This window comes from Bubalus bubalis, chromosome 5 (genome assembly GCF_019923935.1).
Source record: "Bubalus bubalis isolate 160015118507 breed Murrah chromosome 5, NDDB_SH_1, whole genome shotgun sequence".
Classification (NCBI taxonomy): domain Eukaryota; kingdom Metazoa; phylum Chordata; class Mammalia; order Artiodactyla; family Bovidae; genus Bubalus; species Bubalus bubalis.
This window is the reverse complement of record NC_059161.1, coordinates 23,016,451-23,033,075: the sequence shown is the minus strand read 5'-3', so window position 1 is coordinate 23,033,075 and position 16,625 is coordinate 23,016,451. Positions and strand designations below refer to the sequence as shown.

Here is a 16,625-nt window from a genome sequence, read left to right as displayed (position 1 = left end):
TAATATTGTAACAGCTATATAATCATATACTAATGTGTAGAAATAATAATTTAAAATGTCAGAATAGTTGTTACCAGAAGGGAGAAAGGAAGGAAAATGATGTTAGAGAGATACACATAGGGGACTTTAACTGAACGTCTAATGTCTTAAACTCCAGAAGCACATAAAGTGAAATGTTATAATTTGATAAAGCTGGGCAGAGGGCATAAGGTTATTTTCTCAATTATTCTCCATAACTTTTCAAATATAATATATAGGATTATAATTTGTCAAAAAAAATATTCCAGGAAGTAAGAAAATCATATTGAACTGTTAAAAGATAAACTGAGGCATATTATTAAAGGTTTTAAGAGTTTATAGGAACAAATCTCAATTTGAATTAGGCAATGCCAAACTGGAACTGGTTAGGAGTACTCCACAAGGAGGTGTTGGGGAGAGATTTGATTATATAGAACAGGCAAAAGAAAGTAAGGAAATCATTGACTGGTTATTGCTTAAAGCCTAATTGGTTGCCCTTTGTTTTCAATTTCATAACCTTGAGGCATTGATGGGCTTAGATTCCGGTTTACTTCCACAGGCCACCATGGCATTTAGAGCCATCTTAGCATAATGACCTTCTTGTTAAGTTAATTTAACATACCTCACCAGGAGCTGGCCCTTCTCTGCCAGCTTCTTCCTAATTTCCCTCCGGTTTCATATCCGTCTTTCAGCTCACCACCACAAATGTGCACATAAAAATGTAGGACCTGGAAAACATTTGAAATTTTCTGCCAATTTTAATTAGTAAGTAGTTATTCAATTAATTCTCTATGCAGATCTTTTCTTATGAGATGAATGATTTTCATAGGCCAGAAGATAAAGAAAAATCCTAAAAATACAGCATCCTATTTAGTGGTTGACAAATACTTTAAAAACATTGTCTCTCTCTAAGTCACTGAGATAAGGTTATGAGTTGGATACAGTCTCTATTTGCCGGGGTCCAGACCCGGGGGATCTGGGGAATTAGAAGGGGAGATGGCTTCGGCAATCAGGATACGATAGCTTTAATTAAATATTAATTAGAGATATAAAGAGTAATAAAATAAGGATAGCTCAGTAGGAAAATTCAGTGGAGAAAAGAGGCTGAATAACTTGGTTTACGTGGAAAGCTAATAAAATTCCAAGGCAAGGAATTTACGTCACGACATGAGGAGACCAGTCTTTCGAGGAACTGATCCCATTTTTTATTTTCCAGGGTCTGTTTTTATACACTGAGATGTTATACAAAAGTCACGTGGGGACAGCAGTCCTGACTTTTATTAAAGTCAGGTGCTTTATACAAATGTATACAGAGGTCTTAGGGGTGTTACATCATCTTTTAGCCAGGGGGCCTGCTGACAATTTATGACCCTCTCCTTGTGACAGCGGTCAGTCAACCAGAACACTTATTTCTCCAGGGGTGATTATTCTTAAAACAGACGCCACCTTCCGAAGGTACCAGATAAAGTTACATTCCTATAGGGTGAGGGTGTAGTGGGTTTTAATTAAGGAAAGAATTTGCTTAGCCTAAGGTCTAACGTGATTAATATCAAAGGTTAATACTTATTTCTTCTATATATTCATTAATGTGTATAAGGGCAGGGGATGTGGAGACTTAGCAGCAAACATTGGCTCAACAAGTGAAAAACCCTTCACTGATACAATTTCTAATCAGCCCACTATACTATACTAATAGTTTTCTAACTTCTCTAAAGAACCTGTTTTTAGAAGGTTTAAAGCATCTCGTGCCTCTCATGGTTGGGAGGCTGTGAGCAATCACATGTGGCCGGACAAGCCTGTCAGGCAGGCTAGAGAACCTTTAGAGGAGTTTGTAGGTTGGAACACTCCTATCACACCCAAGAATTATTATTAACTGGAGCTCTAAGTTAACTCCTTCTCTGAAAGAGGTGGTGGGGGACAGCCCCCCATAAAGTCAGAGGTGTAGGTGAGAGCACAAAGTAGTAAAGTAGGCAGACTCTGGTTTTGGGGATAGATGCTCAAGAATTTCCAGGGGGACACCTGAGGCTCGATCCCGCCTTTGCGTATGTCGAGCCTCCTTCCTCATGACCTTTGCCACGGGCGGAGTTCCTCACGCTGGCTCCCAGCGTCTATTCACAAGGGTTTGCAGTCTACAAAGCATGTGACACAAGTACCAGAAACTGATGTGGTTTTTACAGAGATTAAAGAGGTTGCCACTCTGAATTAGTCTTAAGACTGAATCATAGAATATTTTAAAAATCATTGAAATGGCTATTGTCAATTCCACTATCATGAATTTATTCTACAGATGTGGTTACACATGTATGAAATGATTTATACATAAGCCTTGTTTGTTAGAGCAAAAGACTGAAAATAACTTAAATATCCATTAATATGAGTGTGATTAAACTAGGGTACATCCATGAAATGGAATAATATACAATCAATAGAATGCAGGATCCCGTGTACCATAAAATGAACAGAACACCAAGAAACATTATGAAGTGAAATCAAGTAAGATAATCAGACAAACAATAATAAAATAAAGCACTAAATAAAATTGCAGTATTTTATAATCTGTGTGAGGAAACAATTTAATATGCATATGTATATTCATAGACTATCTCTGTAATGATATAAAAAAGAACTAAAAATAGGATGGAAGAAATTGGGTATTTGAGGAACAGATGTAGGAGGGAGATGTGTATCCTTTAATGCCATGTATATTTTATACAGTGAACATATATCACATAGTAATAAAATTCAGTTATGTAAAAATACAAAGATGTAGGGGAGTTCCATGGTTAGGATTCCAGGCTTTCAATGCCGTAGCCTGGGTTCAATCCCTGATCATGGAACTGAGATCCCACAAGCCACATGGCACAGCCAAAAAAAAAAAAAAATACAAAAAGGTAAAAAATAAATTGGAAGTAATAACAGAAAAGAACACTGGGGAAAAAGAGTTAAAAGTAAAGACAGATTCTTTTCCTTCCTTTTTTTTTTTCCTTTGCAAAATATGTTTAGAATTTTTCAGTTTAGAAGATCAGTGCTCCGGCCTTTATGAAAGTGATGGATGAAGTAGAAGGTATGAAGGGCATAAGAGGAACTGATCCAGTCAGAGGGTTCTGGCAAGTTCTAGCTATAGTCATCATGCAAGGATGCTAAGGCTGAGTTTCCTTTCATGTAGAGAAATTGATGGACTTCCAGCTGGGGTCTCCTCCCCCATAGACTCTGAGCTCTCTGAGGCAGCCAGGGCACCGATGGATTTTCAGATCTCTCGTGTTCCCTGGGAAATCTGGCCCCTAGCTACTGATACATTTGATATGAATGACTGACTGACTAGGGTGCAACCTGGGGGTCCTTAGTAAATTCAATGAACAAGAAGGAATAGAGTTGCCACGTATTTGCTGTTCAAATTATTATGTTTTGCCGTTACCATTATCTAACGATAAAACATTGGGAAAAAATTCAGAAAGTTCAAAAAAAAAAACTTGAATTTGCTGCTTTAAGGCAACTATTTTCATAGAATCTACATTGTTTTAGGTATTATAAGTAATCCGGAGATGATTTAAAGTATACATAGGATGTTATATGCAAATAGTATGTCATTTTATATAAGGGACTTGAGCATCCTTGGATTTTGGTATCTGTGGAGGTCCTGGAACCAATCCCCTGTGGAAATCAAGTTATGACTGTATACATTTGATAATCCTTTTTTTTTTTTTAGCACAATGATAAGTTAAGCAAAGTCATCTTCTATATTATTACAGTATAGAGTTTTGAATATCAAGGTTTTTTTTAAGATTTATAGTATTTATTTCCTCTCTTGGGAAACTGTGAAGCAGGACTTTTAGTTTATAGTAACATAACTCCAGAAAAATACTGCAGATTCCCATTTTCATAACTGACTGTGAGGTATATTTTCATATACCTGCAGGTTAATATATGAAAATGTCTTCAGTCTGATTGCTGTACAGTCTTAGAATTCTAGAATGTATAATTTTCAATTACTAAAGGTCTATTTAATGTAAAACTCATGTCTCACAGTGCATTTTTTTTGGTATGGTTTCCCTGAATTTCTGTTGTACTGAATTTAAAATGTGCATATGAAGGTCCGCAAATGGGTGGATCGGTAGCCAATAGAGAGAATCTCTTTTTCTCTTTGAAACGTCTCATGGGACTTTCTCTTTTCCTGAAGTGTATCTTTTAAAAGTGTAAAATGCAAAAATTAGAAGGGAAAAAACCTCCATGAACATGAGTTGTTATTATTCATGAAGAGCAGATAACTGTTGGTTAAAAGTCACATTAGCAAATGACCATTGGGATTTAGAGGGAGTCACCAGTGTTTTAACAGGAACACAGGAACACATTTTTACACTCTCACCAGTTAATGCTGGTGCCATTTTGAGTCCCAGTGTTGGGGTGTTGTGTTGTTCAATCACTAAGTCATGTCTGACTCGGTGAGCCCGTGGGCTGCAGCACGCCAGGATTCCCTGTCCTTCACTATCTCCCAAAGTTTGCCCATGCTGGTGGTTTCACATTAAACCTCTATGTCCAGTGTGTAGAAGCTCTTTCATTTCTCACAGGAGGGGATAAATGGTGCTAAAGAGTTGCAGAGTGCTGTTTGGCCTCCACTCCTCTCTTGGGCACTCACATCTAGTGATCTAGAATTCCCGAAATCCACTTTTAGTTCAAGGCTCTTCTTATGAAGCTCTATCTCTCAGCCTTTAAAACTCCATGGTGCTTCCTGATCAACACAGCCATCTTACAATTTCTTGCAACATTAAAATTTCAAAACAAGTGGGACCGATATTGTGCCTAGAGCCAAAATAAAGTCATTTTAGTACTGAGGATGCTTTTTTAAAATTTTTATATATTTTTTAATTGAAAGATAATTGCTTTATAGAATTTTGTTGATTTCTGTCAAACCTCAACATGAGGATGCTTTTTTTAACCACACTGACACCACTCTGGAAATTTTAATAGCTCTGGGAGGGTGAAGACATTGACGAGGATGAAAACTTCCCTTTGCTAAGAGTTTCTACCTTGGCTCCATCCAGCTGGATTAGCAGTTCTAAGGGAAGGACTGGGCAGCTGCCTTTGACCTCTTCATGCAGCCTGATTGGGGCTCGTTCCTCAGGGAGGGGGTTGGGCTGATGGAGTAAGCTCAGAATTTGCCCCTCCTCTCACTGACCAGGTATCTCAGCTTTGGTTTTCTGTTCTTTCCCTCTTCCCTTTTAGAGCATCATGTGTACTGGGCGGCGTCAGTGGCACCCAGACCCCCTCCTGATCCACTGCATCCAGTCCTGCGAGGTAAGGTACTCCCCCTCCCTCAAACCCAGACCAGCACTCTCTGCTCTGCTCAACTCACAGAGATTTGAGTCCTTCTGGTTCAGTATCTTGCCCTTTTCTCCGCTCAGATGTCCTCTGTTCAATCTCTTACATGTAGCTCCATAATCCCCAAATTACAGATATTAGGATTTCTGATTTTGCCTTTTTTTTTTTAAAGCAAAATCTCCAGGGTTCCATTTTAAATTACTTAATAAAAAATAAAGTTAAATGCAAGTCAGAATGATTTATGGTTTGGGGAGTCTCTAACTGGGCCTCACTGGAGCTTAGTTAGATCAGAGTTTTGCAGCTCGATGGCCCACAGACAGGGGTTTGGCCAGGGCAGTGTCTTAAAAAAATTTTGTTTTGGTTGCTAATGCTTAAAAATTGGGATTTCCACATAAAATCCATATGTGTATAGGTAACATTTTACATACACCAAATAAATATAAAATCTGTGCAAAGATTTTTCTCTTGAAAAACAAGAATATCTGGCAACTTTGGCAACAATTAACTGGATCTGAGTGGCAGCTAGAATGCCAGAAGGGCCGCTGCCCTCCAGTTCACACTGTCCTTAGCAGTCCCTGTAGCTTCTCACCTCCTGGGCTTCTCTCATTGACATCAACTGTCAGGGTTACGCAGGCATCTCAGTTTGCAACCTCTGAGGAGGACCTGTAGTCCACTGGTGATTAACCCAAACTAAATTTTTACCAACTCAAGAAATCCTGTTTACTTCTTCACTCAGGGCATCCCCCTACCAGGGGGTAAGTTAGGGGTTTGTGAATTCCTTCACTAGATTAAGAGAAGTTATTACAAGGAAGAGTCAAGAATGAGGTACAGCCTTGCTTAGAGAGCATGACAAAGGAATCCTGACATGGATACACACACACACACACACACACACACACACACACACATGTCCTCTCACCCAGGGAATAGCCAGTAACAAATACAAGTACTCTAGTCTCAGTCACAACAGCCTTTGTTATCCAGACCTCTCACTGGAAGTAATTCAGCCACTTAGCAGCAATGCTCGATAATTCTGGCTGCACCTCGAGCGCCAGAGGGAGCTGTTTAACTGCCCTTGACTTCAGCACCCTCCAGTCATAAACACCCAACTCTCTCCATTCTTCTGTATCTCTGTTTCTCTTGATCTAATTCTGGGAAACTGGGATCTATGTGAAGCCAAAGCGGGGAAAAGGGTGGGGTTTGAGACAAAGAGAAAACTGGGTGGGGAAATGAAACCAGTAAACTGGCGTGGGGAGAGTGCATCAGGAGAAACGCTAGCTTGGAGTGTGCTTTGTTACGGTGTCGGCCAGCAAAACAGCTCATCTTCTGCCATCATTAGAAAAACAGATGGCAGTGGGGAGGGGAGGAGGGGAGTGACTCATCCCCCAAGCAGGGGGTAAGAAGGGGGAAGAAGAGGCCAGGGAAGGAGGGAGTAAACAGACAGAAGACTCGAGAACTGGGACGAGATCAAAGGTATCCTGAGAATTCCCTTCTGGTGCTTCCACGCATGATCGCAAGAGGGAGGGTAGACAGCAGGCCCTGGAGCTGGCTTCGGTGTTTCCCAGAAGGTTACAACACAGAGCTTTCCCCATTTGTCCTCCCTCCACACTGAACCCAGCACATGCTCTGGTATCCAGAGCCCCCCAGGCTGCTCTCAGCTCCTTTGCTGATGCGATGAAGAACAAAACTGTGTTCCCTCTTATGACCCCCCCACCACCCAACTGCTATCAGGCACAGATGAGGATAGACCACCACATACCTGTTGGCACCCCTACTCCGGGGGTCCTCAAAGTGTGACCCATGGACAAGCACAGTTGGTGTCATCTAGGAACCTTCACTTTCACTTTTCACTTTCATGCATTGGAGAAGGCAATGGCAACCCACTCCAGTGTTCTCGCCTGGAGAATCCCAGGGATGGGGGAGCCTGGTGGGCTGCCGTCTATGGGGTCACACAGAGTCGGACACAACTAAAGTGACTTAGCAGCAGCAGCAGCAGCAGCAGCAGCAGGAACCTGTTAAAAGTGCCTATTCTCAGGCCCCATCCCAGACTTATTGAATCAGAGGCTCTGGGGGTGGGGCCCATCAATCTGTGCTTTTTATTCTTTATTTTTTTAATTACTTTTTAATTGTTTTTTAATTGGAGGAAAATTGCTTTTCAATGTTGTCTTGGTTTTTGCTGTGCAATAATGTAAATAAATTATAATTATGTGTGTGTGTATATATATATATATAAATATATAAAATATGCTTAGACCTTCAATCATGTCCGACTCTTTGAGACCCCATGGACTGTAACCCGCCAGGTTTCTCTGTCCATGGGAATTGTTCAGGCAAGTATACTGGAGTGGGTTGCCATGCCCTCCTCCAGGGGATCTTCCCAATCCAGGGATTGAACCCAGGTCTCCCACATTGCAAGCAAATTCTTTACCATCTGAGCCACCAAGGAAGCCCAAGAATACTGGAGTGGGTAGCCTATCCCTTTTCCAGGGGACCTTCCTGACCTATTGTAGCAGGGAGGGTTTTCCTCATTTTGTGGGGTGATAATTGAAGTGAGTGGTCACTGCATTCATGAACACATAATACTGTCAGATCATATAAGTGTTATCTTCTGTCTTTTTTTCCCTTCCTGCTTCCCTTCCTCCCTCCCTCCCTTCCTTCCTTTTCTTCTTTCCTTCCCAAAAGTCATATTCATGAATTCTAACAAAATGTACAGTACTAGGTTCCACTTAAATTAAGAACATCTTGTTCTCTAGGGAATGCAAAGGAAATAAAGGCCACACTTCAGCCTCCCTTTGGATAGAAATGACTAACTTACTTCCGGTAGGATAATTAACATTGAGTGCCCATTGACCTACATTTTGGCTCTACTTTTTCTTTGAACATGTATCTCTTGCAAGTTCATTGTCCCATTTTGGCTTACAATTTCTGTTAGTCTCTCTTCAACCTTTTGCAGGTTCTTGTAAAGTTGTGCTCTTTCTTTTTGGACAAAAAGGGAGCCATGCAGGAGGACGAAGCAGAATGATGTCAGAATTAGGTTCAAATTCTGAGTCTACCTTTGTTAACTGCGTACAGTATCTGTCTGGCTTTGTCTCAAAACTTCTGTGAGAATCAAGTGAAATAACTGATTTTAAGGTGCTGTGTAAGTTGCATGTAATGTAACATATTTGTTGCAGTATTGGCTAAGGAACAATATACATCAAGTGTAAGGATGGGATCTTATTGAAACAATATATAAATATTAAGACTCAAGAAACAGTTCACACACCCATGAGTCTTATGAGTATTATTATATACTGAAGATGGATATGGTTAATTGATGTTCTAGAGGCTTCCGATAAACTGTAGAAAGTTTTTAAAGAGTTTTGGGAATATTTCAAGTAACTTTCTCTGGGCATGCTACTGTTTCTCCTCTAAATTCTTATACATACCCTTGTAAATGACTGTCATCTCACTTATCACATTATTTCAAGATTATATGACAGGTCCATCCTTCCAACAATCTGTGAGCTCCTAGGGATAGGATTGGAGAAGGAAATGGCAATCCACTCCAGTGTTCTTGCCTGGAGAATCCCAGGGATGGGGGAGCCTGGTGGGCTGCCATCTATGGGGTTGCACAGAGTCGGACACAGCTGAAGTGATTTAGCAGCAGCAGCAGCAGCGATAGGATGTGTGTTATTCCCTTGAAAAGCACAGGCCTAATTCTTCAGTGACTCCTGCTTCTTCCCCTTCACAGGCAAGCAGAGAGAGTTGAAGGTAGACTTTGAGCATCTCAAATTGAGAAAGATAGTATCAGTTTTCTGAAGAGTAGCACAGTGGAGAGAAAGGTAGGGAAGGAATAGAAGGAGAAGGAGAGAATACAACCCTGTGATGCTGGAGAGCCTTGCAACGAGGGCAGCCTGGAGGAGCCAAGGGAGGCTGTCAGGAGTCTGGAGGCAGGCTTCAACCTCAGTTTCATCCCTTGGTACATGCTTCTTGGACAAGTCCATTAACTTTTCTGAATTGTTTCCTCAGCTTTACAGTTAGATGGATACAATTTATCTTTTAAACTTGTTGATCAGATACCAGGTTCAGTAAACAATGGAGATGGACCTGGGGCCAGGTGTCATTTGGGGCCTTCAAAGTGGCCCCAGAAGAATGTAGATCATGATGATTTTTCAGAAATAACTGCAAATCTCCCTTGTTACTAGGGACTTTTCCCTTCTGTATACATTTTGATCTTGATTATACCCAAGAGTCTTTCTCTTAAAGAACTCCAGTTCAGATCTGTGGCCTTCTTGGTTAGCCTTGATTTCTTATTCACTGACTGCATTTACTTAAATGTAGGTGGGCAGTTGTATTGTTTTTACACATTTGGTAGCTGATATCAACAATGCTTCCATCACTAATTCATTCCATCTGTTCCACCATTCCTTAGATTCTTTCTTCTGTGTCGTCTTGGCCTTCTCTCTTCCTTTCTTTTGTTATTCGTATTCCAGTTGGTAGCCCTGTTAGCTGTGTCAATGTGCTTTAGGATCACTCATGGCACTGTCTGGGTTTCCTGCTGTACCTCTAGGATGTGGCGGCCTATACATAATACATGGGGTAGAAATAATGGCATGAAAATCAAGTTTTTATTGAACCTTTTCTTCTTTCCCAAACTTTAAGCCCAGAAGGGTAGGTAGAGAGGTGCTAGAGTCAGACTAAAATGCCCTTTTAAGGAGATGTGCTTTATACTTGGGTGCAGAATGCCTGACTGCATCTCTGATCATTCTGCATCTCTGATCATGGAGGGGGGAAGATGGGGGTGGGAGAGGGTCATAGGTTAGCATGCATGTGATAAATACCCAAGAAATAAGTGATTGTTACGGGCTTCTACCTGATGTTTGGTCCTTTTGGACTAAGGTTTAAAAATATAAGCCTTCACTCGGTCCCATAGTAACCCCTATTCAGCCATTTTTTTCTTGAACTTTTATCCTTTCTATCTGTATGGTTTATCTCAAGTAATGTCTTTTTCATCACTAGTCACAACATTTTTTTTAATACATGCCCAGAACTTGATCTTTGAAGTGTGAACTCGTGGAATTGCTACTGATCTTTCTGAGAAAAAAAAAAAAAGAAAGTATGTCTTTATAAATTCCTTATTAAAAAGAGAAAAGTGAGTCTTTTTGAGGATACCTGTATTCAGAAAACCAAATGTTCCAATCCAAATTTTATCACTCGAGGCACTGTGTGATTGCAAAGTTGTTTAACTTCTCTTTATTTCCTTTTCATTGATATTTTGTCATTTAAATAACAGCCAACAATTAAACTTCTCTTTGCCACATTTTAGCTGTTTACAAATCAGACATAATAATCAACCCCTCCCTTGCTTCTCAGAAGACAAATCATATGAGCTTACTTTTCTTTTACATTCTTGCCAAGTTCTTCAGTATCTGAGTGGAAAGGAGTTAATTAGGGTGGAAATAATAATGACCTAACAGCCAATAATGAGTATAGCTACTCCACTTCTGGTAGGAATTGCGTGGGTTCACACAAATCTAAATCTAAATATGTGTTAGACGTGCTAAAATCCAGAGAAAAAATGAAAATTAGCTTACATTGGAACTGTCTTCCAGGCTCGCTGGCTGCCAAACTCCAGTCCCCTTGAGATTTGTTTGTGAATGTCTCTGCCAGTTTTGTGCAATCTCTGCACCAGGCTGGAGATCTGGGCATGGCTTTAGGTTTGTCCAGAGTCCCCTTTGGGTCCAGGGCTTGACTTTAGATCCTCCAGCTGAAATCTCTGAAAATTGGACTTCAAATGTTAATTAGGACTAGGTTTTCATATTGAAAACTAAAACCATTGTGTTTTTCCCCCTCTGCTTTCCAAAAACAAAAAAAGAAAGAAACATTAAAAGCACAACCATGCAAATTGTAAAACCTCCTCTAGATTAGCAAAATTCATGAGAATTTATGTTTGTCTAAGTCTCCTGCAGAACCAGGCTGTGACAGCCTGATGGGCTTTCTACATTTTGCTCCTTTTGTCTTCTCCAGCTTCCTGGGTGGGCCACTTTCTCACTCTGTTAATTCCTTTGTGACATAGGCTTTCCCTTTTTCTCTTCCAACCACACCCGTTTTCTGATTTACTTTGTGCTTTTCCTTATTGTACTGCTCTTTTGAGTCTTCATTTGTAATCCAGGTTTGCAGACAATTGAAATATTACTTGCTTATAAAAATAACATTATGGAAATTCTACAGTTTCTTTCATCTGTCCAGGTGCTTTCTAATCATTATGCTGAGATTATAAGAATTCAGTTCAGTTCAGTCGCTCAGTCGTGTCCGACTCTTTGTGACCCCATGAATCGCAGCACGCCAGGCCTCCCTGTCCATCACCAACTCCCGGAGTTCACTCAAACTCATGTCTATCAAGTCAGTGATGCCATCCAGCCATCTCATCCTCTGTCGTCCCCTTCTCCTCCTGCCCCCAATCCCTCCCAGCATCAGAGTCTTTTCCAATGAGTCAACTCTTTGCATGAGGTGGCCAAAGTATTGGAATTTCAGCTTAAGCATCAGTCCTTCCAATGAACACCCAGGACTGATCTCCTTTAGAATGGACTGGTTGGATCTCCTTGCAGTCCAAGGAACTCTCAAGAGTCTTCTCCAACACCACAGTTCAAAAGCATCAATTTTTTGGCGCTCAGCTTTCTTCACAGTCCAACTCTCACATCCATACATGACCACTGGAAAAACCACAGCCTTGACTAGATGGACCTTTGTTGGCAAAGTAATGTCTCTGCTTTTTAATCTGCTATCTACGTTGGTCATAACTTTCCTTCCAAGGAGTAAGTGTCTTTTAATTTCATGGCTGCAGTCACCATCTGCACTGATTTTGGAGCTCCCAAAAATAAAGTCTGACACTGTTATAAGAATTAACAATGAGCAAATAAAATCTGATTCTATCCATAAATAACTCTATCCCTTTCCTCTTTTTATAAGGCCTTTCTCCACTAAGATTTCTAATGGTTATCGACTGAAAATACACATACAACCTAAAAGTTCAGAGTTATGTTTTATTATGTGGAAATTTTTAGAACTTCAAGCCTTGGAGGCAGATCTCAAACAACCCTGATAGAACTGCTCCGAGGAGGCAAAGGGAGGAACCAGGTTATGTAGAAGCTCTGCAACAAAAGACAGGTAGCTTGAATGTCAGAAGTTTTTTAAAAGTTTTTTTTGTACATTAAAGAGGACCAGATATCCCAAGCCAAGGAACTTAGAGCTTTTCTCTGTATGGGGTGATGCAAGAGTCTGGGCTCACTGAAGTCATTCCTTTGATATGCACCTCAGGGATCTGGAACCAGTGTCCCTGTGTTTTCCCTTAGTCATGTCCGACTCTTTGTGACCCCATGGACTACAGCATGTCAGGCTTCCCTGTCCATCAGCAACTCCTGGAGCTTACTCAAACTCATGTCCATCAAGTCGGTGATGCCATACAGTCATTTCATCCTCTGTCATCTCCATCTCCTTCTCCTTCTCTCTTCAATCTATCTCAACATCAGGGTCTTTTCCAACGAGTCAGTTCTTCACATCAGGTGGCCAAAGTATTAAAGTTTCAGGTTCAGCATCAGTCCTTCCAATGAACATTCAGGACTGATTTCCTTCAGGATTCACTGGTTTGATCTACTTGCAGTCCAAGGGACTCTCAAGAGTCTTCTCCAACACCACAGTTCAAAAGCATGATTTCTTCAGCGCTCAGCTTTATTTATTGTCCAACTTTCATATCCATACATGACCACTGGAAAAACCATAGCTTTGACTGGACCTTTGTTGGCAAAGTAATGTTTCTGATTTTTAATATGCTATCTAGGTTTGTCATAGTTTTTCTTCCAAGGAGCAAGCGTCTTTTGAATTCATAGCTGCAGTCACCATCTGCAGTGATTTTGGAGCCCAAGAAAATAAAGTCTGTCACTAATTCCATTGTTTCCCCATTTTTTGCCATGAAGTGATTGGAATGGATGTCATGATTTTAGTTTTTTGAATGTTGAGTTTTAAGCCAGCTTTTTCACTCTCCTCTTTCACTTTCATCAAGAGGCTCATTAGTTCTTCTTCACTTTCTGCCATAAGGGTAGTGTCATCTGCGTATCTGAGATTATTGATATTTTTCCTGATAATCTTGAGTCCAGCTTGTGCTTCATTCAGCCTGGAATTTCACATGATGTACTCTGCATATAAGTTAAATAATCAGGGTGACAATATACAGCCTTGACATACTCCTTTCCCAATTTGGAGCCAGTCCATTGCTCCATGTCCGGTTCTAACTGTTGCTTCTTGACCTACATACAGATTTCTCAGGAGGCAGGTAAGGTGGTCTGGTATTCCCATCTCTTGAAGAATTTTCCACAGCTTGTTTTGATCCACACAGTCAAAGGCTTTAGTGTAGTCAAATATGGCAGGTATTCTTCTTTCTGAATTCCCTCAGGGTTCACCACTCACAGTGTGGGGCTGCAATCGCTTGTAACTGTGATTCTGATAACTGGTAACTGGTAATTGATGCTTTTGAACTGTGCTGTTGGAGAAGACTCTTGAGAGTTCCTTGGACTGCAAGGAGATCAAACCAGTCAATCCTGAAGGAAATCAGTCCTGAATATTCATTGGAAGTATTGATGCTGAAGCTGAAACTCCAATACTTTGGCCACCTGATGTAAAGAACTGACTCATTGGAAAAGACCCTGATGCTGGGAAAGATTGAAGGCAGGAGAAGGGGATGACAGAGGATGAGATGGTTGGATGGCATCACTGACTCGATGGACATGAATTTGAGCAAGCTCCAGGAGCTGGTGATGCACAGGGAAGCCTGGCATGCTGCAGTCCATGGTATTACAAAGAGTCAGACATGACTGAGCAACTGAACTGAACTGTGACATTCTTGTTTACTGATATGACAGGTAAGATTCCATTTCTCACTGTGTTCCTAAAATATATTTTAAATGCAATCTAAGCATGACTAAAATATGTTCACTGAGACTGTTCTTAAAGTTCATAAAATGTTGATTAGTTTACCATTTACCTTCATGGTCATTTGCATATCCTTTATCAAATAGTCATATTGACAAGCTCTTTCAGAAAATTCATATAATTTGAGTCATTTCTAATTTATCCTACTAAAATAGATATTCCTTTAAGTGAAATTATTTTATTCAGTTCAGTTCAGTTCAGTTCAGTCACTCAGTCATCTCTGACTCTTTGCACCCCCATGAATCACAGCACACCAGGCCTCCCCGTCCATCACCAACTCCTGGAGTTCACTCAAACTCATGTCCATCGAGTCAGAGATGCCATCCAGCCATCTCATCTTCTCTCATCCCCTTCTCCTCCTGCCCCCAATCTCTCCCAGCATCAGAGTCTTTTCCAATGAGTCAACTCTTCACATGAGGTGGCCAAAGTATTGGAGTTTCAGCTTAAGCATCAGTCCTTCCAGTGAACACCCAGGACTGATCTCCTTTAGGATGGGCTGGTTGGATCTCCTTGCAGTCCAAGGGACTCTCAAGAGTCTTCTCCAACACCACAATTCAAAAGCATCAATTCTTCGGCACTCAGATTTCTTCACAGTCCAACTCTCACATCCATACATGACCACTGGAAAAGCCATAGTCTTGACTAGATGGACCTTTGTTGGCAAGGTAATATCTCTGTTTTTCAGTACTTGCTTTTGGTAGCAACTGAATGATAAAAGGTTTTTTTTAAGTCTCATACTTAATTTTTTAAAACATATGAAGTACATGTGTGTGTGTATGCTAAGTCACTCCAGTTGTGTCCAGCTCATTGTGACCTATGAACTGTAGCCCGCCAGGCTCTTCTCTCCATGGGATTTTTCAGGAAGAATTCTGAGTGAGTTACCAGGCTCTCTTCTAGGAGATCTTCCAGACCCAGGGATCAAATTTACGTCTCTTATGTCTCCTGCATTGCCAGACAGGTTCTTTACTGCTAGCACCATCTAGGAAGCCCTTATATGAAGTACATATGTATACCTATATACATGTATGTGTATGTGGTTGTGTATGTTTGTAAGTTTGTTGTGATTAACCCTATAATGACATAGGGAACAATAAAAGGGTAACAGTCCCAATCTGATTGTAATTATTGGCAAATTGGAGCAAATAGTGTGCATAGCAGAAAGGATACACATTTTAGAAAGTGAAAGTGAAAGTCATGTCCCACTCTTTGTGACCCCATGGACTATATAGTCCATGGAATTCTCCAGCCCAGAATACTGGAGTAGGTAGCCTTTCCCTTCTCCAGGGGATCTCCCCAACCCAGGGATCGAACCCAGGTCTCCTGCATTGCAGGCAGATTCTTTACCAGCTGAGCCACAAGAGAAACCCAAGAATACTGGAATGGGTAGCCTATCCCTTCTCCAGGGGATCTTCCCAACCACTAATGGGTTTAAATCTCAGCTCTGCCCTTATTAGCCATATTTTCATGTAATATTTTTTTATTTCATTTTAATTCTATAAAAGTAATACATGTACCTAGTATAAAAAGCCAGTTAGCTCCTCTGGTTTTTTTTGAAAACTGGCAGTGTCTGCCCCTCTCTGGCTAACCTCGCCTCCCAAGGCAGAGACAACTCTTTCATGTCTTTTTTGCTTCTCCTCTTTAATTCTTTAATTTCATCAGGAAATTATGTCTATAAATAGCTATATCTATGCGTGCATGCATGCATGCTCAGTCACTTCAGTTATGTCCAATTTTTTTGTGACTCTATAGACTGTAACTCATCAGGTTTTTCTGTCCATGGGATTTTCCAGGCAAGAATACTGGAGTGGGTTGCCATTTGCTTCTCCAGGGTATCTTCCCTGACCCAGGGATAGAATGCTCACCCCTGTGTCTCATGCATTGCAGGCGGATTCTTTACCACTGAGTCACCAATGGGAAGCCCATGTATGTTTGTGTCTATATATATATATATATCTACATATATATATATATATAGAGAGAGAGAGAGAGAGAGAGATACGAACACACATATATCTGTTTAATAATGCTTGTACTGCCAATCTTGATTTTTCTTTTCATTTGTGGCATTATGTATGGACTTCTTAATATAGGTGGTAGGGTTTGAGCTCTCTGACATGCTCTCTTGCTCTCTCTCTTTCTCTCACAGACACACACACAAACACTCACCTATATAGCTGCCTGCAGAGGTACTTGACAATCCTAATTCTTGAGTTTTTCTGGTGTTCTGTGCATTTCAGGCATTTAGGTTTCTGTTTTCTCAGATCTGCTCTGTCAGCTACTACTCCTTCACGCACTTTCCACTTTCTTAAACTTTGTTGGATTCT

General features: G+C 40.7%; 1 protein-coding gene across 1 annotated transcript in view; it reads left to right on the top strand.

Annotated features, from left to right (window-relative positions):
• PAPPA2 (pappalysin 2) overlaps positions 1–16,625 on the top strand; it is a 333,922-nt gene that overhangs the window by 284,483 nt on the left and 32,814 nt on the right. The window contains exon 21 of the mRNA XM_025285589.2: positions 5,239–5,310. Within this exon, the coding sequence (XP_025141374.2) occupies positions 5,239–5,310 (72 nt within the window). The remainder of the gene's footprint in view (positions 1–5,238; positions 5,311–16,625) is intronic.